This window comes from Loxodonta africana, chromosome 2, assembly GCF_030014295.1.
Source record: "Loxodonta africana isolate mLoxAfr1 chromosome 2, mLoxAfr1.hap2, whole genome shotgun sequence".
NCBI lineage: Eukaryota > Metazoa > Chordata > Mammalia > Proboscidea > Elephantidae > Loxodonta > Loxodonta africana.
In genome coordinates this window covers 84,114,565-84,140,464 of record NC_087343.1, presented here as the reverse complement: position 1 = coordinate 84,140,464, position 25,900 = coordinate 84,114,565, and the positions used below count along the sequence as shown (strand labels likewise).

The window sequence follows — 25,900 nt, the reverse complement described above, 5'->3', positions numbered from 1 at the left end:
ACTACCCCACCTTAGCTATTTCAGCTTGTCAGCTGTTTTCCCATCCCCCTGGATTCCGTGGGTTCTTCCTGTGCATATTCAGTTAAGGGGTCAGCTAAAGATTTGAGTTAAGTCAATATGCATACTTGGGGGCTTCCTTTCATACAGTTCCTTCAATTTCCAGCTATTTTAGCTGATCTGAGGAATACCAAAACCCTCAGGCTTTTTTAGGGTAATAAGACTGTGGGTTTCTACTTGACAAGCCAAGCAACACAGACAGACTAGGGAATACCTTCTACGAAAAGATATGTAAGTCCACATCTCACTCAATGTGATGGCTTTCTTTGAGCTTTTTGCCTGATTTTGTCACTCACCAGGGCCTTCAAACAGTTGATTTTAAACTTTGCAATTGTTATCTATGGGAATTAGGTAACAATTAGTTAGTCCAATTAAAAAAATTCCATCAGAACTAGACCCCTTTAAAGGAATTTATTATCTTTTTGGACAAAAAACTAATATATATTTAAAAAAGAAGAAATTCCCAAAAGATTTGAACAGATGTTCAGTTTTGTGGACCAGAGGTTAGGAGAAACTTGAGGAAAGGAAAAAAGTGATAGAGGTGGAGTGGCAGAATGTGGACAATAATTATATACTTGGAAAATATGGGGAAAAAGGTTTACTCCGTTTCCTTAATAGGCTAATATTTACTATATACAAGTCCACCAAAATGTACTGAGGGCCTGATGTGTGCAAAGTGCAGTTTTAGGGTGTGTGTATGTGTTTATATTGACTTCTGGCTATATCGACTCTGTTTTTGAATGGTATGATTTTTAAGGACAATACCCTACTCTCTTCCCTCAAAAAAATATCAAATGCTCATTAAAAGTTGTTATATTGCTCTTTGGGCCCTCATTAAATTCTTATTGACTAAACAACTGTTGTCTTTGACCATAAGAGGCATTACTGATATGAAGTTTTTCTAGTATAGAATGATTTAAGTTATATTTTAAGCGTATCGTTCTTCCATATTTTTTTACATTTTTGAATTGTATTTGAAAAAATTCTCAATTATGCAAGGCAGGTTTTTAGAACCCATATTTAATTGGAAGGCTACTGATAGAGGGGCAGATTACTATATCTGACTTTGAATATGTTTTCAGAGAAAACTTTTAAAGAAGACCTTCTTTATACAGATTCTCTACTGTCAATAATTATTTTATTTAAACTTTCCTACAGCTGCTAACGAAAAGGTCAGCAGTTCAAATTCACCATGAAAACCCTATGGGGCAGTTCTACTCTGTCCTATAGGGTCGCTGTGAGTTGGAATCAACTCGATGGCAGTGGGTTTGTTTGTTTAATTACCAAGCCATGTAAATAATTATTTCCTTTAGTTTTTTTCTTTTTCTTAAGTTCATATCTTTAAAGAACCTACCTATTCATTCTATCTGAATGTCTTGATATTTCTCAAGATTAATTGAGCTTATTATGTCTTCAGCAAAAAGTTCTTGTATCTTAGTAACCTAGTGCTGCCAAAACACAAATACTGCACGTATGTGGCTTTAAAGAACAGAAATTTATTTTCTCACGATTCAGGAGGCTGAATTCAAGGCGTGGCTCTAGAGGGAGATCCTTGCTTGTCTGCTTCAGCACCTGGTAACTCCTGGCATGCTTGGAGTTCCTGGGCTTATAGATGCATCTGTTTTCTTCGTCTGTCTTCCACCCCCCACACACCTGTGTCCAATCTGTTTTTTTTTATAATGAAGAATTAGATTTAGAACCCACCCTGCTTGGGTGTGATCTTATTAACATAACAGAGAGAACCCTATTTCCAAGAGGATTACATCTACAGCTGTAAAACCCACTGCTATTGAGTCAATTCTAACTCATAGCAACCCTACAGGACAGAGTAGAACTGCCCCATAGAGTTTCCAAGGACCGGCTGGTGGATTCAAACTACCAGCTTCTTGGTTAGCAGCCAAAACACTTCACCACTATGCCACCAGGGTTTCCTCTACAGCTATAGGGGTTAGAATTCCAAGCATATTTGCAGGGGGCAGGGGTTGGGATGGAGAGAAGGGGCACTATTTAATCCATAACACCTATAAAATTGTCATTTAATTTAACCTGTGTTCTCATTTAATTTTAGGTGACTGAGCTTGAATGCGTTAGTAGCCAAGCAAACGCAGTGCATACCCATAAGACAGAATTAAATCAGACAATACAAGAATTGGAAGAGACACTGAAAGTGAAGGAAGAGGTATTTGTTACTTTTCACTCATTTGTAATCTAGCTAATGTAGAGTGTATGTCACATTTAAAGATATTTGTGGAAAAGTTGTATACTTTTTTTAGGGTGATATTTTCCTTGAGTGGTACTAAGCTTGTTCGTATTTCCCCGATACTTGTTTCTATTGGTATGAACTAAGGTGATGCAGCCAGGCTGAGACGCTGCCTGTTGCCTTTTATATGAGAGCTGCATCCATGTGTTCAACATATGCTCAACATCAAAACCATTTGAGGTTAAATGAATTTTACAAGCTGTTGCTTTCTCTGATTTCCCATCAAAAGATTCAGTATCCCAGGAAAGAATTTTACCCACAAAGCTTGAAGCAATCTTCAAATGTCACTGAGTTCAGATTGTTGTTTCTAAGCAGTGCCATCCCCAACCCACCACGTTAGACTTGCTTGTACCTTAAGATTATACTGAACTAAACACATCTATGAAGAGGATTACTGGGTGAATTCATCTTCCTAAAAATCGAAATAAATGGATGCTTTTTAAAATCATCTTTTTTTCTTAGGACTAGGACAATAATTTCAGGGAAAATAAGGCCTTCTTTTTCTTTGATATAGTTTAATTGTTGTTGTTAATGACATTACCTTTTCCAGGAAATAGAAGGATTAAAACAAGAAATTGATAATGCCAGAGAACTACAAGAACAAAGGGACTCTTTGACTCAGAAACTACAGGTGAGCTCTAATAAATTTTTTATTCATTTCTGCCTAGAGAGGCATCAGTCAAATCTTTCACATAGTAATAACTTTTTTCCTGAAATTTCATTTTGTAAGTCTTTTGTCATTTTGCTTTTCCAAGACTTCTGATTCATGCTTAGTCTTTGATATTTCAAAAATTACTTGAAAACTTCATCTGAACAACTTATAATCATCATGGATGGTCATTTATAAATGGCCTTTAGTAAATTATTTTGAAAATGTCTACTTCTAGCATTAAAATACCCTGAATTTAAAGAAAAACTCTCAAATGGATTTCATTGAATGTGGGAACTCCACTCATTTTTTTTTTTAACACTAAAATAATATATGAATTATAGCAATGGTTTTGCCCTAGTAGGAGCACAAATTAGTATATATTTTCTTTCACCAGTCTGATTAATATCACTTGCTTTTTCTGCATAAATAGCATGCTTCCTGATTCAAATTTACATCCATCCACCCTGTGTCAGTGGTAGTCAACCATGGTTAGGGAAGATTTTTGGAAATTCATTACCAAAGTCTTTTGCCAGCTCAGGTACTTTTTTTTTATACCCCTGTGGCCAGATGCCTCTATAAAAAAGGGTAAGGAACATTTTAGGGTATGAAATAGAAATAGAAATAAGCGCTTGTGTAACCCGTTGCCGTCGAGTCCATTCCAACTCATAGCGACCCTGTAGGACAGAGTAGAACTGCCCCGTGGAGCTTCCAAGGAGCTCATGGTGGATTCAAACTGCTGACTTTGGTTAGCAGCCGTAGCACTTAACCACTAAGCGCTTGTGCAGAGTGAGGGGGTTTCTAAGTGCTTGTGCAGAGTGAGGAATTTGGAGTAAAGAGCGATTAAGTAGGACCCGAAGGCCCAGGATTGGAAGGAGGACTTAGATTACCGTATTTTCACACAAATAATGCACACCTTCTACGTTTTTTTGCCAGCCACTCCCTCCCCCCACAAGGTATTTTCATAAGTGCTGCTATGCCAATTTTTTTTTACACGTTGCTGTAAAAAAATTAGCATAGTGCAATTGAGAAAACATCTCGTGAGGGGAGAGAACAACTGGCAAACAAACATAGAAGGCACACATTAGTTGTGTAAAAATATGATATAATAAGAATGGCCAATGTTTATTGAGTGGTATGTACCAGGCCCTGGGCTTACTTGTATTACGTCATTTAATCCTTGTAATAGTCATAATGACACAGTTACTCTCCAAAGATGAGGAAGCTAAGGCTTGGAGAAGTTAACTTGTCCAACCTCTGTTCTAATGGAGATGGTCAAATTCTAAAGCCTATGTCCTTGACCACCAAACTCTATGACAGTAGGAGCACTTCATAAAGAAAGCAGACTCATTATATGAAATGAAATATTTCCCTGCCTCTCCTCTCATCATCACTGGCATTCAGCAGTCTGGAGAAAATGAGCTCACTTTTTGGTTTGCTTTATTAAATGTTTTAGTTTTTACATTTTAATAATAATTTTCAACTGTGGGCAGTTTTGCACCCCAAGATACCTACTGGTGTTCTAGTAAGTAGAGGGCAGGGACGCTGCTAAACGTCACATTATCCAGTCCAAAATATTAGTAGTATCAAGTTTGAGAAATTTGGTATAGAACTAAAATAAAAAAGAAGTATATAATCAGGGCTGGAAGAAATGAGGGAAATTCAGTCTAGTATATCATTCTTTTGTTTTTATTTTGGCTAACGTTTTTTGAGTCCCTGCTGAGTCAAGCATATGCTAAGCACTTTACATATATTAACTCTAATTCTTACATTATCATAGAATATTTACAGTATGGTATGATATCTTAGTTTCCTAGTGCCGCTGTAACAAATACCATGAGTCAGTGGCTTTAAAGGACAGGGATATATTTTCTGCTAGTTCTAGAGGCTAAAAGTCCAAATCAGGTTCTCCGCTGTGTCATTTCCTTCTGTATAGGTAATACTGGGCATTGCTTAGTTCCTTGGCTTGTAAATGGTCTCTGTCCACTCCCTACCTCTACCCCTGTGTGTACATATCTTTATGTCTAATCTGCTCTTTTTATAACTCAGAAGTGATTAGATTTAGAACCTGCCCTACTCGGTTATGAGCTAATTAGCATAAACTTGTTGTTCTAGTTAGGTGCCAGATCGTCAGTTCTGACTCATAGTGGCCCTGTGTCCAACAGAATGAAACACTGCCTGATTCCACACCATCCTCACAATTATTGCTCTGTTTGAGCCTGTTGTTGTAGCCGCTGTGTCAATCCATCTCATTGAGTGTCTTCCTCTTTTTCACTCACCCTCTACTAAACATAATTTCCTTCTCCAGGGACTGATAACATGCCCAAACTACATGAGGCCAAGTCTCGCCATCTTTGCTTCTAAGGAACATTCTGGCTGTACTTCTTCCAAGACAGATTTGTTCGTTTTTCTGGCAGTCCATGTTATATTCTGCATTCTTTGCCAACACTGTAATTCAAATGCATCAATTCTTCTTTGGTCTTCCTTATTCATTGTCCAGCTTTTCCATGAATATAAGCTGATTGAAAATACCGTGGCTTGGGTCAGGCATGCTTAGTCCTCAAAGTGACCGCTTTCTAACACTTTGACGAGAGATCTTTTGCAGCAGATTTGCCCAGTGCAATACATATTTAATTTCTTGTCTGCTTCTTCTATGGGTGTTGATTATGAATCCAAGTAAAATGAAATCCTTGACAACTTCAGTATTTTCTCTGTTTATCATGATGTCGTTCATTGGTCTAGTTGTGAGAATTTTTGTTTTCTTTGTGTTGAGGTGTAATCCATACTGAAGGCTGTGGCCTTTGATCTTCATCAATAAGTGCCTCAAGGTCTCTTCCCTTTCAGTAGGCCAGCTTGTGTCATCTGCATATCACAGGTCGTTAATGAGTCTTCCTCCAATCCTGATGCCACCACCTTCTTTATATAGACCAGTTTCTGAGATTATTTGCTCAGCATACAGATTGAATAAATATGATGAAAGGATACAACCCTGACATACACTTTTCCTGACTTTAAAACACACAGTATCCCCTTATTCTGTTCAAAGGACAGCCTCTTGGTCTGTGTATGGTTCCTCATGAGCACAACTAAGTGTTCTGGAATTCTCATTCTTCATAGTGTCATCCACAATTTGTTATGATCCACACACTCAAATGCCTTTGCAGAGTCAATGAAACACAGATAAACAACTTTCCGCTATTCTTTCCTTTCAGCCAAGATCCATCTGACATCGGCAGCGATATCCCTTGTTCCACATCCTCTCCTGAACCTGGCTTGAATTTCTGGCAATTCCCTGTTGTTGCACTGCCTCAACCGTTTTTGAATGATCTTCAGCAGAATTTTACTTGTGTGTGATATTAGTGATATTGTTTGATAGTTTTTGCATTCCATTGGATCACCTTTCTTTGGAATGGGCACAAATGTGAATCTCTTCCAGTCGGTTGGCCAGGTATCTCTCTTCCACTTTCCTTGGCATAGGCGAATGAGCACTTTCAGCACCACATTCATTTGTTGAAACATCTCAATTGGTATTACGTCGATTCCTGGAACCCTGTTATTTGCCAGTACCTTCAGTGAAGCTTGGACCTCTTCCTTCAGTACCATCTGTTCTCGATCATATGCTACCTCCCGCAATGGTTGTACATTGACCAGTTCTTTTTGGTACAGTGACTCTGTGTGTTCCTTCCATCTTTTTTTGATGTTTCCTGAGTCTTTTAATATTTTGCCAATAGAATCCTTTGAAATTGCAACTCAAGGCTTAAACTTTTTCTTTGGTTCTTTCAGCTTGAGAAATGCCGAGAGTGTTCTTCCCTTTTGATTTTCTAACTCCAGGTTTTTGCACATTTCATTATAATACTGTACTTTGTCTTTTCGAGCTGCCCCTTGAAATCTTCTGTTTAGCTCTTTTACTTCATCATTTCTTCCATTCGCTTTAGCTACTCTACATTCAAGAGCAAGTTTCAGAGTCTCTTCTGACATCCGTTTTCGTCTTTCCTTTCTTTCCTGTCTTTTCAATGATCTTTTACTTTCTTCATGTATGATGTCCTTGATGTCATCCCACAACACATCTGGTCTTTGGCTATTAGTATTCAGTGCATCAAATCTGTTCTTGAGATGGTCTCTAAATTCAGGAGGGATGTTCTCAAGGTTGTACTTTGTCTCTAATGGACTTATTTTAATTTCTTCAGCTTCAACTTAAACTTGTGTATGAGCAGTTGATGGTCTATTCCACAGTCAGCCCCGATCTTGTTCTGACTGATGATATTGAGCTTCTCCATCGTCTCTTTCCACAGATATACTTGATTTGACTCCTGTATATTCCATCTGGCAAGGTCCATGGGTATAGTCGCCATTTGTATTGTTGAAAAAAGGTATTTCTAATGAGTAGGTTGTTGGTCTTGCAGAATTCTATCATTTGAACTCTGGCATTGTCTCTATCACTAAGGCCATATTTTCCAATTACTGATCCTTCTTCTATGTTTCCAACTTCCTTGTTTCAACCACCAATAATTATCAATGCATCTTGATTGCATCTTTGATCAATTTCAGACTGCAGAAGTTGGTAAAAATCTTCAGTTTCTTTATCTTTGGCATTAGTTGTTGATGTGTAATTTTGAATAATAGTAGTATAAACTGGTCTTCCTTGTAGGCATATGGATATTATCACAACAGAGAAAACGCTATTTCCAAACAGGATTACATCCACAGGTACAGGGGTGTCATGGATTGAATTATGTCCCCCCAAAAGCGTGTTTATCTATTTGGCTGGGCCATGATTTTCAGCATTGTGTGGTTGTCCTCCATTTTGTGATTGTAATTTTATCTTAAAAGGATTAGGGTGGGATTATAACACCACCCTTACCCAGGTCACATCCCTGATCCAACATAACGGGAATTTTCCTGGGGTGTGGCCTGCACCATCTTTTATCTCTCAAGAGATAAAAAGGGAAGCAAGCAGAGAGTTGGGGACTTCATACCACCAAGAAAGCAATGCTGGGAACAGAGCGCATGCTTTGGACCAGAGGTTCTGGTGCTGAGATGCTCCCAGACCACAGGAAGACTGACAAGAAGGATATTCCTCTAGAACCAACAGAAAGAGCAAGCCTTCCCCTGGAGCTGATGCCCTGAATTTGGACTTCTAGCCTACTAGACTGTGAGAAAAGAAATTTCTCTTTGTTGAAGCCATACACATGTGGTATTTCTGTTACAGCAACACTAGGCGACTAAGACAAGGGATTAAGATTTCACTTTAATCCATAACATTGCCAATTCCCCTCCTACCAGCAGTGTATGAGTGCCTGTTTCTCCACAGCCTCATCGACAAAATATGTTGTCATACTTTTTAATTTGGGCCAATGCGTGATAGATGAGAAATGATGATTTTAATTTGTATTTCTCATGTGTGAGGTTGAACATCTTTCATTAAGTCTTCAACTTAAGACTATTTATCTTTTTGTATGTGTGATTTCGTGTCTTTTGCCCTTTTGTTATAGGGTGTTTGGTCTTTTTCCCCTAAATATTTAAGAGATTTTTGTGTATTAGAAATATTAATCCTTTATCTGTGATTATTTGTTCCAAATATCTTCCAGTTTGTCATTGTCTTTTGACTTTGGTTAAAGGTGTTGTTTTAAGTAGTCAAATTTATCGTTCTTTATGTTTTTTGCTTCTGGCTTGTGAATCATAATTAGAAAGCTCTTTTCTACACTCAGGTTGTATAGAGATTCATCTATATTGCCCAGTAGTACTTGTATGGTTTCATTTTTACATTAAGACCTCTGATCCATTTAAGGTTTATTCTTTCATGTGGGGTGTGAGATAATCTAATTTTATATTTTTCCAAATGTCTACCCATTTGTTCCATTACTGTTTGTTTAAAATAAATTATTTTCCAATAATTTGAGATATTCAATTTACATATGTATTTTCATGTATTTCTGAACTTCGTATTCCATTCCACTATTCATACTCTCTCTTGGTGCACCAGTGCCACGCTGCTTTAACTGTAGAGGCTTTGGTAGGGCTACCCTCCTCAAAGCTTTTCTTTTTCATTGTTTTTTTTTTTTTTTTAACTGTTCTTACATGTTTATTTTTCCATGTAAACCTTAGTATCAATTTTAGTGTAAGAATTTAGGTCTATAAAAATTTGTATTCTTACTGGAATTGCTTAACATTTATACTGTAACTTTAGGAGAACTAACATCTTCATGAGGTTTTCATTCTATTTAAGAGAAAGGGTTTTCTTCCCATTTGTTCTTATCTACTTTGGTGTCTTTCAGGGGTGTTTAAGAGTCTTCATCATGTGGGTTTTGCTTATTTCTTGCTGTTTATTTGTATCTTGTCTCTTTTTTTGCTATTGTAGTGGGATTCTCTCTCTGTTTATGTCCTTTAGTTATTGTTTGTATATGTGAAAGCTATCTTTTTCTGTATATTTTACCTATTTTGTGGTTGAATTATTAATACTTGTCTTGATGATTTATATATCCTCTTATATTACCACCACGTGTCTGCCTGTCTGTCGTATTTGGTGAAAGACCTTTAATGAGATGGACTGACAAGAGTGGGCTCGAGCATAACGATTTTGAGAATGGCACAGGACCACACAGCGTTTCATTTTGTTATACGTAGGGTCGCTATGAGTCGGAATCAACTTGACAGCACCTAACAGCAACAACGTTACATATTAAGGTTAATAATCTAATAACCCAAACCTACCCAGTGCAAATAATCTAATAGGACCAGTAAGATATGAAGCAAATGTCAATAAGAGAAATTTTCTGTAGCTTTGCTTCAGATTAAATGATACAGGATTTAAAATTATGGAAAATGAAGCTGATTTGATCCTATTGATGATGGTCATAATTATTTTATTTTATTTTATTAGTTAATTCTAGTGTTTTAGGCTCCATATCTAACAAATACAGAGCATGACTCTCTCTGCTCCCTACTTTTAGTTACTGCCCCTCTGAAGCACTTTAAGGGGGTTAGCAAAATTTGGCCTACAGTTTTTTATCAGGACTGAACCCTGCCTCTGGGTGCTCCTGACACATATTTTACATAACAGTAAAAGGACAGATAGTAGGACTCAATGATAATGAGCAGAAGAATGAGTTAGGAGGGAGAACGAAAGGCAAGAACAGCTGAAAACTGTAGACAAAAGGTAGAAAACTGGCAAGTGTTAAAACTACGTTCCAGTTGCCTTTTGTTGCCCCTGTGCCAACTCTATTCTTGTTCTAGGAACATATTTTCTGTCTAAAAAAAGACTAGCACAGTCAGCATTGTATTGAATCCCTTTTGTTATCTGACAAGTAAAATTCCTCCAAACAGAGATAGAGATTAGAGTAGGATACTCCATGTAGATAGAACAACACAGTTTTAATAGTTGAGGGAATTTTGTGTTTTGCTTGCTCTGTTGAAAATGATTGGGGTTTCATTGGTTAGCAAGAAGAACAAGGGAGTCTTTCATTTTTAAGGAAGACTTTAGAGGACAAACTGGGTGGTGCCTGGTGGAGTGGGTGTTTGCTAGTCAATGACGTCTGGTCTAATTTTATAGTTGGAAACATTCTACCCTTAAGCTTATTGTTTAAGCAGGCAGGACAGCATGCTGTGCAATCATGAATGGAATTTTTACATTTGATAACAGGGCCTGTGTTCTTCCTCATTGTTTAGAGCCTCCACAAATTTGGCTTCTGAATGTATAAATATTTTATTGGTTTCAGGTTCTATTCTCAGTTTGCTTATCTTCACTTTGTAGATTGTTCAAAGAAAAGAGATTAGTAAAATACATGGTAACACTGAGCAGTAAATGCTTTGAGATTAGATTGGGATTCATTAAATTCTTCATTTGTAGATCATTATAGCTGCTTTCTGAGCGCCCTGTACGACAGAGCAGAGCTGTCCCATAGGGTTTTAGGAGCAGCTATTGGATTCAAACTGCCGACAGTTTGGTTAGCAGCCGACCTCTTAACAACTATGCCACCAGGGCTCCTAGTTGGAATCGACTCAACGGCAACAGGTTTTGTTTTTCCCAATACCTGCTTTATTCCATTCTTATATTTCCAGGCTCTTGAGGCTCATTTGTGGTATCCGTGCTTGAACCTTGTCTTTAGTTATTTCTGTTAGAGCGTATGAACATTTCTTCATGTTCAGAATCCTAAGTCACTTTCTTACATGTGTTCAAGCCAATTTCCCAGTTGTTTTTCTTGAAAGTTGAATTTGTATAGATATCATAATAAAAATTTCCCCCAAAATGCCTGTAATGCTAACACCAGAACTATTTCCTATTTGTGCACTAATTCCCAGTATTTGTCCTCCTCCATACAAATTTTTACAGTCATATGTGCTGCTTCATACTCTATTCCTTTAATTTAACATTTGCCAGATTGTCTTTTCAATAAAAAAAATTGTAAATTCTACTGTCCTTTAGATGTGATAGAATCTTATTAAAACATCTTATTTTCCGAGGCTAATTCATGTTGTGTAACTAACACCAAAATACTTTCCTTAGCCTATTTAATTTATGCATTTGAATGTAATTTGTGTCAGTCACTTAATTCCTTTCAGATGTCAAAGTGGGCTTTCCAGAAAGGATATATAACACTAAATTTATTGCTTATCTGAATAGCATTTGAGGTGTTTTAGTTGGCTTTCTGCCAACTTTCTGAATTTGATTTTTTAACTGAAATTAAATCTTTAGCTTATATTATTTTTTAAAGTCACTTTATTATATTTAGGAAACCCTGGTGGCGTAGTGGTTAAGAGCTACGGCTGCTAAGCAAAAAGTTCAGTTTGAATCCCCCAGGTGCTCTTTGGAACCCTATGAGGCAGTTCTACTGTGTCCTATAGGGTTGCTATGAGTTGGATTAGACTCAGCGTCAGTGAGTTTGGTTTGGGTTATTGTATTTATCAGAAACATTTTAAAAAGAAATAATAGCTTATATTTTTAAGTATGAGGTTATTCTGTGTTAAAAAAATTAAAAACAGGGTTTTATTGTCATGAACCCTTACTTCTCTTTTGCAGTTTTTTCTTTCCTTAATTTGCAGCAAGTTGGGATTCTTAGCTTTGTAATTCTCTAAAATGTGTCTTTGCTACAGTTTTTTAACAGTTGAGCTATGTTCTCTATTCATTTGATATTGAAGAAAATTAAAATTAGTGTATTCAAAGGATCTTAAAACTTTATTTTATGTTCTCTATAACATCCATTCATTTGATATTGAAGAAAATTAAAATTAGTGTATTCAAAGGATCTTAAAACTTTATTTTAGAAAGTTTTCATCAGTAAATCTTTCTCCAGGTTTGCCACCAAAGAGAAAGAATTAATTTCTCTCCTTTTTTCTGCTGTTTTCCCCTGTGGTTCCTAACAGTTGTGTATTAGGAAAAGGAGGTAGGCAGAAATAGAAATGAGATGTAGATAATCCACAAAGTGGGTCTTCAGTCTCATCTTAGTATTTGAAGTCTTAGTATTTGAAGTGTTGCCTTAGCATGGAGTAAGCAGTCTGGAAATTTTCATTAGGTGGATAGATGGATAAAATGAACAAGCCAGTCCATAGAACCACATGGATTTCACAAGTGGCCAAATCTGAAATCTCTGTAAATTGTGTTGTCATTCAGAAGCTCATCCTAATTGTCACACTGCACTGACTGCCCAACATGAGTGATAACAGAAAGTTGTATTGTTTTCTAAGTGATGAACTGACCTATGTGTTACACTTCTGTTTCTAAAGGAAGTAGAAATTCGGAACAAAGACCTGGAGGGACAACTGTCTGACTTAGAGCAACGTCTGGAGAAAAGTCAGAATGAACAAGAAGCTTTTCGCAATAACCTGAAGACACTTTTAGAAATTCTTGACGGAAAGATATTTGAACTAACAGAATTACGAGATAACTTGGCCAAGCTACTAGAATGCAGCTAAGGAAGGTGAAATTTCAGTGCTAATAGATTAAAAGATACATTGTCTTTCTTCATAGGACTGTTTGAGCTCTGCATCAAGATTGCACACACACAAAAAAAATTATTCCTCCAGGGGGAGGATCTTTTGAAAATTGGAATTGTATATTTCAGTGTAAAATTTAGAATTCTGCTTATAGCTAGTTGGGGAAAAAAAGAGATGAAAAACTTGAACTACAAATTACCTCCTTGTATATTATTGGCCATAGTTAACTAGCAAGTTATAAATAGAGATTTAATGCAATCTTTTTTTTTTTTTTTTTTTCTGATATTAGCCAACGGGAGAATTAACAATGTCTAGGTCACATCCCCTTTTTGTGTTCAACACAGTGAAGGTTATCTGCTTTTTAAATTAATTTATTTACGATATCTAGAGCTGTGTTTTGTGCAAAAACTTAGTGACGAAAGCCCTGTCTTTTGTTGTAATCTGAATAATTTCTCAGGATATTTTTGCACTGCTGAGAAGCAGTGCCATTACCAATTAATTCTTGCCAGGAGTGGGAGAGAGCTGCACCTTTAATTGAACCATACTTACTCGAACTGCGTGTATAGAGTTCTTCCCTTTTTTTATACTGGAAGATATTTCTCTCTGGTGACCACTCTGGTGTTCTCTAATCTTGTCCACTGTATAGTTTACTTTTCCATATTGATTCCATGTATTTATGAGAAGACACCATCTCCCATTTTATTACATATTTTAAAGCCAACTAATGAAGGCAGCTGAGTCCCTCAGAAATTTTTCTTTTTAAATTTCTAATAAATTTGACACACAGAACTGAACTACAGCAGCCCGTCATGGACGGACTGGCCTAGCAATGCTAAGTATATTTACAGAATATGCAGTTACATTTATTTATATATTTTGCAAGAAATCTTTTCTGAATGATCAATGCATTTCAATTTAAGAATAATAATGGTTATTGGGGAACTGTTTATTATAGATCATTTTAAGGTGTATAGCTCTTTTCAAGGGAATCCATTTACATCCAACAGCCAATCCAAGGACTGTGTCTAAATTGTGATTGTGGCAGGTGGAAATGGAGACTTGTACCCTGCCTGGGTCTTCACATCAACCACATCTGTATTCAGACCTCACAAGGCAATATTCTGAACTGTTAACTAGGCATTTCAAAACAGGAATTAAATTCAATAGGCTCTTCTCAGTGAACAGGTTTTAATGTTCTTTTGATGTAATTTTAAAAGACTTTTAGCAAACATGCATTTCTTTATATATTTCTTTTAAGAAGCTGTTTTAAAAGTAAGCCAAGTGCTGTCTAGTCTGCTTATGGAATAGGAATTGCATCAGAGTACATATATTCTTGCTGTAAATGCCTGTGATGTTGAGGGAGGGTTTTTTTTTAAAGTGTATGCTTAAGTATCTGACTCTATGAGAGTCTACAAATGCACTGACTTTTTTGTTGTTGTGCCCCCAAATGATTGAATTGTTAAGTACAAAATTAAGCTAATTAATCAATTTGTAACCATTTTTTCACTCACAGCTATTCAACACTAGACAATTTTGTTTTATATGTATGTGTATGTACATAAATACATACATATTAATTTATATTAGAGTGAAAATAAATGGTTTGTTTCTAAAGTTAGTTTCTAAAGTGAGTTTCAGGTGTCTCTGAAAAGCTTATATCAGACACTCAATCATCATGTATTATATGTGCTATGACATCATGTAAGTTACCTCCATCTATTTTAGGATAATTTTCTCACCTATTTATTATAGGGAGAATAATTTAGGTACACATGCTCAGAGCTGAGATATTTCTCTGATAAATCAGGTAATAAAATTTATTTGATTGATGGGATTTTGAAGTAGATGTGATTTTATCCATCAGTTTCTGAGTAACAAAGAGCACCAGGTTTTAATTTAAATAGGGGATTTATCACTAGGGGTCAGGGAATTTAGTTATGAAGAGTTAAAAATTAAAAAAAAAAAAAAAAACAGTGTAAGCTGCGGAAATGGTAAGTGAGTTATTTTAATGATGTAATAAAAATATTTTTAAATTTTGACGTAGATGTCATTTAATGGGAAAATAACTCGCCCAAATGTCTCCACTTGGATTGTATTGATATGTGAGACATATGTGTACTTCAATATATACATATACCCATATGTATATACAGAAAATTATTTTTAATATTTTCCTACTGATATGAAATTTAAAATTGGAAATTTTGTGAGTTTTTTCCATGTCCAATAGAGGTTAATTGTTTCTTTTTTTTAGTGACTTAACAATTTCTTGAGGGCTGCACCTTTTAATTCCCAGATTGTCATTAGACATGTACAGTACATGGGATAAGGTGGACACAAGTGCACATATAAATAAAATTCTTATTAAGACTATTTTCAACATTCATATATAGTAGGAGAGTATCTAGAAATCGTCATTTACAAGTCATAATTAGGTTGTGTGCCTACTGTAGTTTTCTCCATTTCTGTATTATATGAATAAAAGTTTGCATATGGAAATTTGATTTTCCCAGAGACAAGTATTATATAATGTATCTATATTTAGATCAAACTGTGGTAATATATTTATCAGAAAATAATGTTGGGAACTATAGCCTGAACGTGTGAACTTGAAGTGACACAAGAGGAGAGCAGAGATTGGTCCCATTGTCTATTATAAGTTATTATATGATAACTATGAATTCTTGTATAAAAAACAACTGAAAAAGAAAAACAAAAATACAGTTTTTATTTTGAAATACATTTGTTGTTCTCTGGAGAATGTACTTTATCTTTCGTTTTCCTTCAGTCTTTTACAGATATTTAAAAGCATTTAAGTGATGGCAGCATTTACTTAAATCTTACAGGTGCTACTGGATTTTGCATTAGTGTGTTATGTTGTGAAATCCTAACTTTGACATAAAAGGTTTTATAAGTATTTCCCTGCCTGGAAAATTAGTTTTTGTTCCCTTCTCTCTCTTTCTCAATCACTGCCTCTTTCTATTTTTATCTTTCTGTCTATCACTCTCCCTCTCTCTCTAGACTGAAAAAAAGTTCAAGAAGTTGCATTTCTTCTTGTCCCCATAGAACACCTTCAGCACCATTTTAGGTTTGATGTTTTTCTATCATCGAACTGTTGGGAAGCAGTTAGAGGAAAAACAAACTTTTTTTTTTTTTTTTTTCAAATGGAACTTAAAGGGACACTCATAATTAAACCACTGTCATTTTTTAAAACTCTTTTCTCTTTAAAATTAAATGTATTCTTTAATGTGTATGCTACAGCTTTCTATGTTCTTATTTAACTCAACTTGGAGTGTGCAGCTCAGCTGCCCTCTCCTTGTGGTCCTGATATTCTGTCAGTCCTAGAATGGGAGACAGACCACAGGAAAACTTTGATTGGTGGCATTGGTCTTTTAAAAAAGCCTTTTCATTATTTGATTTCAAATGATTTTACATCCTAAAATTCTGTGCATGAAGTCATGGTGTAGTCTTAATTTTAACTTTGTCTCCTGGATAGTTAGCATTGTTCGTTTATCATTTATGAGGTCAATTATATAAAATCTTAAAGAAGAAAACTCAGGTAAGAAGAAGGTGAGATTGACTTTTTTATTTTAGTCTCTTGGTTATTTTTTTAAGTAGGATATCTGCTAACTTCAGTAGGAATTTGTCAAGAAAATAACTTTTATATGAGAAAACATTTTAGAAATTACTGCAAAAGAATCATTTTAGAAAGGAAATAGATATATCATTTGTCCTGTTCTCTTGTGCATGTGTACATTTTCCTAATACTCATGTTCAGTTGGACCTTAAAGTTTTTATGACGGTTTTTCTTTATGAGAAACATATATAGATGTTACAAAATACAGTTACTGAATTGAAGAAATTAATTCTTTTCATTTCATATATTACCTAGTAAAATAGGGCAAAACTGGAATGCTCCTTAGAAGCAAGGATGGCAAAACTGTTTTGCTTACATTGGACATGTCATCAGGAGAGTCCAAGGCCTGGAAATACACATCCATCATGTTTGGCAAAGTAGAGGGCATCTTAGTTATCTAGTGCTGCTATCAGAGAAATACCACAAGTGGGTGGCTTTAAGTAACAGAAATTTATTTTCTCACAGTTTAGAAGGCTAGAAATCTTAATTCAGGGTGCTGGCTCTAGGAGAAGGCTTTCTTTCTCTGTTGGCTCTGCAGGAAAGTCCTTGTCTCTTGAGCTTCTGCTCCTGGGTGATCTTCATGTGGCTTGGCATCTCTCTTCCCCCACCTCTGCTTTTCTGCTTGCTTATTTAATCTCTTTTATATCTCATAAGAGATTGACTCAAGATGAGCCTTACACTAATCCTGCCTCATTAACATAACAAATGGGATTATAGCCACAAGCATAGAGGTTAGAATTTATAACACATATTTTTGGGGGACACAATTCAGTCCATTACATTCCACCCTTTGGATCCAAAATTCATGTCCTTGCCATCACATCATCCAATCCTAAAATCAACCCCAGGTCCAAAATTTCATCTTCTAAATCATCTAAATAGAATATGGGTGAGACTTTAGGCATAGTCCATCCTGGGGCAAAAGTCCTCTTCGTCTATGAACCTGAGAAGTCTAGAATACAAGTTATCTGCTTCCAAGGTACAATGGTGGAACAGGTACAAGGCAGACATTTCCATTATAAGTGGAAGAAATTGGAAGGAAAGAAGGGATAACAGACACCAAGCAAGTCGGAAACCCAACAGAACAAATTACATCAGCTCTCAGGCCTTGAAAATAATCCTCTGTTGTCTGAGATCATCTGGGCAATGGCCCTGCCTTCCAGATTCCAGGTGTTGGCCATGCCCTCTGGATTCTGGGTGGAGGCCCCTTGTCCCTGGGCTTCAGCTCTACCTTTCAGGCCCTCTGGGATGGCAACTCTACTCCCTTGGCTTTGGGCTGCCCCACTCTCCTTGTCCATCTGAGTGGCGATCCTACTCCCCAGGCCCCAACAGGCCTTGTTCTGCCTCTTGAGATGGCACCCCTACCCCTTCAGCTTTGGGCAGTGGCCCCATCTCCCTGACACACCTGAGCAGCAGCCCCACACTTTGAAACCAGAAGGCCCTGCTTCCCATGCTCCTTCTAACAGTTCTGCTGATCTTTGAGCTACTCAGGGATGATCGTTTTACTTTTTTGGAGGACAACAGATGTAGTTCTGTTGGCCTATTTCCTGCCTGTAGAATTCCAAGAGGTAGACAATATTCTTTCATTTGTTCTCTGTTCCCTTCAGTCTGAGCTGATAGGTTTTCTGCTGTGGTAGTTGGTTAGATCCATCAGTCACAGGCTTATTCTTTTTAATAAAAGATTGTGTAGCCACGCCCTTTGTGAATATTCTAGGATATGTGTCCTTAGTTTGTACAACAGAATTTTCCAAATCTTTACATTCTGTTTTCATTTTGCATGGTTCATTTTTAAATTCATGTCTTCTCACATTTTACTATTAGTGGCAAGGAGAAACCACACGGTGCCTTTAAGATCTTGTGTAGAAATATCATCCAGATATCCAAGTCCATCACTTAAAAGTTCTACCTTCCAACAAATATTTGAACATAATTCAGACAAGTTCTTTGCCACTGCATAAAAAGCATCACCCTTCCTCCATTGTCCAGTCACATGTTCAGCATTTTCTTTAAAATCCTCACCAGAAGCACATTTAATGTTCCCATTTCTAGCAGCAGTCCATTGCTGGCACCATATGTATTCTCTAAGACGACAAGAGACTCTCTATAGCTCTCCTTACTTCCTTCTGAGCCTTCACCAGAATTGCCTTTGATGTCCATAATTTTACCAACGGTCTCTTCAAGGCAATCTAGGCTTTTACTGTTAAGTACCTTAAAACTCTCTCAGTCTCTACCCATTACCCAATTCCAAAACCACTTCCACATTCTAGGTATCTGTTAAAGCAGCATCCCACTGTTCTGGTACCAAATTCTGTCTTTAGTTATCTAGTGCTGCCGTAACAGAAATATTGCAGGTGGATGGGGCTTTAACAGAAGTATATTTTCTCACAGTTTAGGAGGCTAGAAAGACTGAAATGAGAGCGCCGGCTCTAGGGGAAGGCTTTCCTTCTGTGTTGGCTCTGGAGGAAGGTTCTTGTCTCTTCAGGTTCTGCTTCCTGGTTCCTTAGAGATCTCTATGTGTCTTGGCATCTATCTTACCCCATCTCTGCTCTGCTGGCTTGCTTGTTTAATCTCTTTTATATCTCATGAGAGATTGACTCAAGACACACCCTACACTAATCCTGCCTCATTAACATAACAAAGACATCCCATTCTTACAACCGCAGCCATAAAAAAAAAATTGGAGTACACAATTCAATCCATATCAGAGGGTCAGCGTAAACAATGAGGTGAATTGACACAATAGCCCCAACAGTGAGTTCAAACATGCCAATGAGATCATGAAGATGACACAGAACAGGACTGAGGAGTGTTTCCATCTGTTGTGCATAAGGTCGTCATGAGTCAGAGCTGACTCTATGGCAACTAACAACAACAGTAAAATAACCAACAATTTTGTCCAAGAAAAGCCTTAATCAGCACTATACTGTCCAATGGTTCTGCACATGCACTAGATAGAAAAGAAACATCTTAAATCGTTTTCACCAAAAAGACATGACCCGAGGAGAGACGTTCCATCTGTACTAGACTAGGGAGGCAACCACAAGCTCCCACTGACCTCTAGTCAACTGCCTGATCTCAGCGAGGACCCTTCTGTGAGGACGTATTCCAGAGCATACCAGGAGTGGATGAAGGTGGGTGTTTTTTGTGAAACCAGATCCACCAAAAAGAGGAGGAACATGATGACTTCAGATTCAAAGGCACATCAGCACAGCCAGACACATGGAGTGCCCCCCCCCCCGAAGTGTCTCCTACCTTGCTGCTGCTTCTAACTAAATGAGTAGGGATAGCTTTAATGAATTTCAGAGACTTTTGGAAGACTCCGTCATCATCCTGTCAGCTTATAATCTAAGACAGCTAACTTTGATAATTCAACATTTTGTGGGATTCAGCCTACATTTTTACATCAAATCTACCCAGGAACAGAAATATTATTCTGCTTTCTCCTAATAACACTGAATTAAGGTGATAACAGGTGCCTAATACATGCTAAATTAAGCCCATTCCGTAGAATAATGTCTTATGTGAATATTCTTTCTATCAACATGCATAATTTTTTCTTATCTGTGTATTCAAACTGTCTGTATAGATACCAACAACTTCAATATGAAATGGAACAGAAGGGAGTATTTGCTGAACATTACTGTGACAAGCACTGTACTAACTGCTTGCTATTTTATTTCTTATTCCAGCCCTTCCAGCACTGTACCTTGGGGCGGGGGGAGGGGGGGAAGAGGAGGGGAAAGGTTCAAATGATTGCACCTGCTGTGTTCCCACAGTCATCAATCCAGTCATCAGCCAAAGTCAGAGGTCTTCCTCGTATGTCTGATATAATTTTTCCCTTTAGCTTATCCTCCTGGCTCTGAAAAATATCTTAACCATGTATTTTAATATTCACTCTTCTTGACCATTTCTTCTTTTAGCTTTCTTTGGTGTCTACAGTGCTTGTTACATTAGGTCATGAATCATGCTTTGCTTGCAGGTGACATATTTATGTAAAGTGTTCCAGCCCCGAAGCTTTGCTCTTTTTTTATATATAGCCTTCAGATAATCCAAGGAAGATAAGTAAGGTTCGTATGCAGAATTTCAATCTATAGAATTGAAGTGGAAAAATATTTTATAAAGGCCTTGGGAAGGCAACTCATCTCTTAAATTCCCTAGTGAAACAAATTATAAACCTGTAAACCTCATCCCCCAAAATAAACAGTACTTCAGTAGGATGTGGGTTTTGCAGTTAGTGCTGGGTAACTTTGTGGTCATTTCTGGTTCTACCATCTACAAAAAAGGAAGTCAAAGCCATTCCAGGTTGATCAAGCTATTAGGTCAGCCTCAGAATTAACTCACAGCCCTAGGATCTTTTAGATGGGTGATAAACAGAGTGAAAACACTTGGTATACTTTCCAGTCAGACCAGGTATTACAGTAAACAATTATTAAAGCATCTACATTGTCCTGGGTACAGGGGATGCAAATATGAAATATAGTACTAGTCCCAGGATTGGGTTGACTTCAAAGATTCACAGAGCAAGGTGCCAACTCTGGGAAATCAGTCTTGAGGTTTGTGTTAATAGACTTGGTCCTACCTGAATGTGATCCATTGACTTCTGAGTCATGACTTTTCTTCACCCCTAAAACATCTGTTGAGCACCTGCTATGTCCAGGCACCATTTTGGAATAGACAGTCACAGTTAGTGCAGGATGCAGACAGTGACTGCAGAGCATGTGTGCTCTATTAGAGGAGAACACTAGTGCCAGGGAGCACAGGGAAGTCTTGCTCAGAGATGGTACGTGACTGAGTTTCGGTGGATGAATAGGAGCTTGCTAGTTGAAGGAGGAATGAAAGAGATAGTGAAGAGTATGCTGTGGATCAGAATGGGTCAGTGCAGCTGAAATAGGGTGTCAGGGAACGGTGTGCAAAAAAAAACAGGATGGGAAAATAGGCAAAGGGCAGATCTGGGAGGATTTTGTAAGTCACATGAAAGATTTTGGTTTTATTCTGAAGCTAATGGAGAGATACTGAGTTTTTGTTGTTTTTTTTTAACAGAGAAGTGATGTGATCCGAAATGCTTTAGATGCAGGCAGCTGTACAAATCACAATCTCTGTTGAGAGTCTGCATTACAGCAGTGGCAATGGGGATGGAGAAGATGGATTAGGTTCAGGGAGTATTTAGGAGGTAGGATCAGTAGAACGTCTTGACTAATGTAGATGGCAAAGAAAGAGAGGAAAGTAGGGTGACTCCTGAATGTGAGTTAGATGACCAGTTCCCATTTAACAAATAGTGAATTCAAGAGGAAAATGGCTTGTCTTGTGTGGAGGCGAGGAGGCAGGGACAGAGCAAGATGAATGATTATTTAGTTCTGTTTTGAGTTGAAGATACCAATAGGATATCCAAGTATAGATGGAAGTATAGTGTGAATAGAATTTAGGAGAGAAGTATGAGTTGGAAATAGATGTTTGCGAGGTGTCAGCAGACATAATGGTAATGAAGCTTGAGAAATGGTGAAAATGTCGCTTTGGGCGAGGTGCAGGACAAGAGCCTGTGAAAGAGGCTGACAAGGGATGGGCAGGAGGGATGATGGACAGCCAGATGAGTGGAGACTCATTGAAGCCTAGAGTGGAGTTTTAGAAAGTCAGACTTAAGTCAAAAAAATAAAGCCATATCCCAGGACAGTATTCAAATTGTTGTATTGAGACCCTTCATTAGTATTTTATTTTCTAATATGTTTTTACTTAAAACAATTTTAAAAAATAAAATATGCTATTTATAACATTTGAAACATTGAAATTCAACAAACAGTGCTAGATTAATTGGGTTTGCACAGATGCCAGAATAAAGCCATCTCTGGTAAATTGAAGAACATCCTGATGTTTCAAGATGAGCTATTGAAGAACTGCTACCATTTCTCTGTGTAAAACAGGAATTTCTAAGTACCGTGCAACTGAAACAAAACAGCGATAGGTCCTACATACGGTAACTCCTGATAAATGGAAGCCCAGTCTCAGATGTTTGCTTGTGAAAACAATTTCATTTTTCTTATGGGCTTATTGATTAAATTAAATTGTATTTACCATTGTTATCTGTTATTACATTTTTTTTTGAATTACATTGGACTTGCATGTAATCATCATTTTTAAAGGAGAGGTGTGTAGCCAAAAAGAAATGGATGAACACTTCCCTAATAGAACCTTGGTCTGTTATCTCTGTGGCACATCTGCCCCTCCTGAAAGTTGAGTTCAGAGGCTTAAATGTATTACATGTATCCTTTTAAATGTCTTATTCTGATTACTGCATTTATCAGTAGTTCCAGGTGATTTTATGTTTGCATTACTACAGACAGTTTAGAGAGTTAACTTCTCTGTTATCTTAAATGATCCTTACTCTTTTTTTATATAATTATTGATTCATAAACATAACTGCATACAAATTATGGTGGACATGATTTTAAACAAAAACAACAAAACACCCTTTGTACTTTGCTTTTGGGCTACTGTGTGGTATTTGATTTTTGTTTATAGTTTAAATTGAAATTAAAGTTAGTTTGGATTCCTTGAGTAGACACTACCTGCCCAACTTAGGCAACAAACGAGAGTGTATTAGGCATGCCCCGAAGAAAAGGGGAGCACTTGGTATTCCAGACTGGCTCCAAATAATCCATGACATTTGCAAATCACTTGTGAATTATCAAATAAACTAACTTTTAAACCACCTTTGTTCTTATTTTTCTATGTGATGATTAATGTTCTCCTATAGCAGAGACTTTATGTTAAGTACATTTTTTTGCATTAGAATTCCGAAGTCATATGTAATAGTATAAAGCCCAACTTAAGTCTATGGCACATAGCCAAGTACACCATCTCAAATTTTCACAACTGTTTCTGTGACCTAAGTATTATTTTGATCCTCTTTTTAGAAATGAGGGATCTGAGGTTCAGCAAGATTAAGTAGTTTACTAAGTAAGAGGCAGAGCTGAAAGTAGAGCAGGTCCTCTGCCTCCTAATCTTTCCAGCAGACCCTGCCTGAACTATGAAGTGCAAACACTTTTTAAGAAGGAAAGCTACAACAGTTTATCAATTTACAGTTAACATCATTTAATAACCTATCACTTAATGAGAAGAATCAAATGGGTAGCAATCCATGTTCACAATGGTACTATGTCTTTGAATTTCTATATCTCTACTTCTCTTCATTTTTTAGAAAAAAAAATTTTTTTACTGATATAAGTGATTTGTGTATACCAAAAATAAACCAAACTGGTTGCCATCGAGTCGATTCCGACTCACAGAGACCCTATAGGACAGAGTAGAACAGCCCCATAGGGTTTCCAAGGAGCGCCTGATGGATTTGAACTGACGACATTTTGGTTAGCAGCAGTAGCACTTAACCACTATGCCACCAGGGTTTTCGATTCATGTATATATTCTTTTAATAATACAGAAAATACAAAATTCATCCTTGACCTTTCCGTTCTAGAGATCACCACTATAACCTGTTTAGTGTAGGTTCTTTCAGCATTTTAATGCATTTATACACAATATTTATGTACTTATAGAAATATCTAGTTCGCTTTTGGGAGGCAGGAAGGCACATAAGTTGTATCATACAATGTGTCTTGTTCTACACTTTGCTTTTTTACTTAAATCTGTTTGGAAGATTTGTCCAAGTTTGTACATATAGATCTATCTCATTTTTTAAAACTCCTTCAGAGTATACTATTTTATGGATATATTAGCTTATTTAAGCATTTCCGTAATTTTTCTTTCCTGTTTTATCCTGCCCCATTCTTCCCCACCTTGAGGCTACTTTGTTAAATATTAGGAGTATTCTGGGTTAATTAGCACCCAGTTACAAAATGTCACACAAGCCATTTTATAACCCCAATCACTGAGGAGAATGAACTCTGGATAAATAAGCTTTCCTGAAAACTAAAGCTCAAGAAAGTTTGTTTTTAAACAATCTTGTTGGAGATCTTTCTAAATTTATGACAGGCAACAACTAGCAAGGTGCTTTGGACATAGTAGTTGCTTGGTAAATTTGTTGGACATGCTTACTGCCTTAGGAAAAACGGGACACCATATGTAAAGTTTAATTCCTTCAACTGTTGTAGTGCCACCACCAGGGGATGCCTGAGGGATGACTGAGGATGTGGACTCCTCAAAACTCAAAAGTGCTACGCTTTATTGTCTTCAAAGTGGAGAAGAAGGGAGTGGGATAAAAAAGAAAGGAGAAATACGAAAATACGTAAGCTGAAATGTTTAAATGTCTCCACCTTATGTCAGAAGCTTTTTGTCACCTTTATTGCTGGCTGTGCTTCTGGTGACATCCCCTGCCAGTGTGCTGTTCATTCAAACACTTTGTGGGCACCTGTGCCACTGGGCACTGTACTGGGCACTGTACTAGGCACTGGGGATACACGGATGGTAAAACACAGTTCCTACCCGCAAGAAGCTTATGGTCTAGTGAAGAAAGAATACATGCTAAGAAATAAGTGCAGTAAGACTTCACCACTATTATAAAAGGAGTCGGAGCTTCCAATGAGCATGTTAACAGTGAAGTAGTTGATGTCGTCGAGGGAGTAGTATTTGAGCTGAGACAATAAAAATGAATAGATGTCCACTTTGAAGATTCAAGTGCTGGGGAAAAGGCAGCGTCACAAGCATAGAGAGTTACATGTTCAGAATCATGGGCACGGAGCAGATCAGGTGGACAAATACCAGACCTGTGGGCATTATCTCATGTGCTCAACAATTCTGAATTTTCCTAAAGGTGATGGAAAGCCACTGAAACATATAAGGAGGAAAAGTAACACATTAGGATTTACATTTCAGGGAACATAAGTCGCTGATTCCAGGCTCCAGAATGGATTAAAAAAAGGTTATGCAAGACCAGATTTAGGAAGACTTTTTTTTTTTTTTTAAGTGTAGTAATCCAGGTAAACGGAGCCCTGGTGGTGCTGTGGTTAAGCGCTTGGCTGCTAACTGAAAGGCTGGTGGTTGGAACTCACCAGCCACTCCATGGGATAAAGATGTGGCAGTCTGCTTTTGTATATTTACAACAATGACAAAAATTAAGAGTAGCTGCTGAGGCTGCTTATGTACAACCGAAAACCTCATGGGTTTTGGTTTCTTGGTTTGGAGGTTTAGGGTCATGGTTTCATGGGATATCTGAGTTAACTGGCCAAATAACATGCTTGGTACTTCTGCCTCGTAGTTCATTGCGTAATGCCTGGGGTCTTAAAAGCTTGCAAGTAGTCATCTAAGGCACAACAATTGGTCTCTGTTTGCCTGGAACAACAGAGGAAGAAGAAGAGTCAGGAACAGGAGGAGGACTTGAAATGTGTGTCTGATTGCCTCCATGAACAGCTACCTCATT

The 25,900-nt window shown here is 37.2% G+C and overlaps 1 protein-coding gene across 2 annotated transcripts in view; it reads left to right on the top strand.

Annotated features, from left to right (window-relative positions):
- HOMER1 (homer scaffold protein 1) overlaps window positions 1-16,035 on the top strand; it is a 144,499-nt gene extending 128,464 nt beyond the window's left edge. The window contains exons 7-9 of one of the 2 annotated variants that reach the window (XM_064273523.1): window positions 2,126-2,236; window positions 2,868-2,948; window positions 12,687-16,035. In XM_064273523.1, the coding sequence (XP_064129593.1) occupies window positions 2,126-2,236; window positions 2,868-2,948; window positions 12,687-12,875 (381 nt within the window). In that variant the 3' untranslated portion in view covers window positions 12,876-16,035. The remainder of the gene's footprint in view (window positions 1-2,125; window positions 2,237-2,867; window positions 2,949-12,686) is intronic. The other variant, XM_010588238.3, reaches the window with a different exon arrangement.
- The last annotated feature ends 9,865 nt before the right edge of the window (window positions 16,036-25,900 follow it).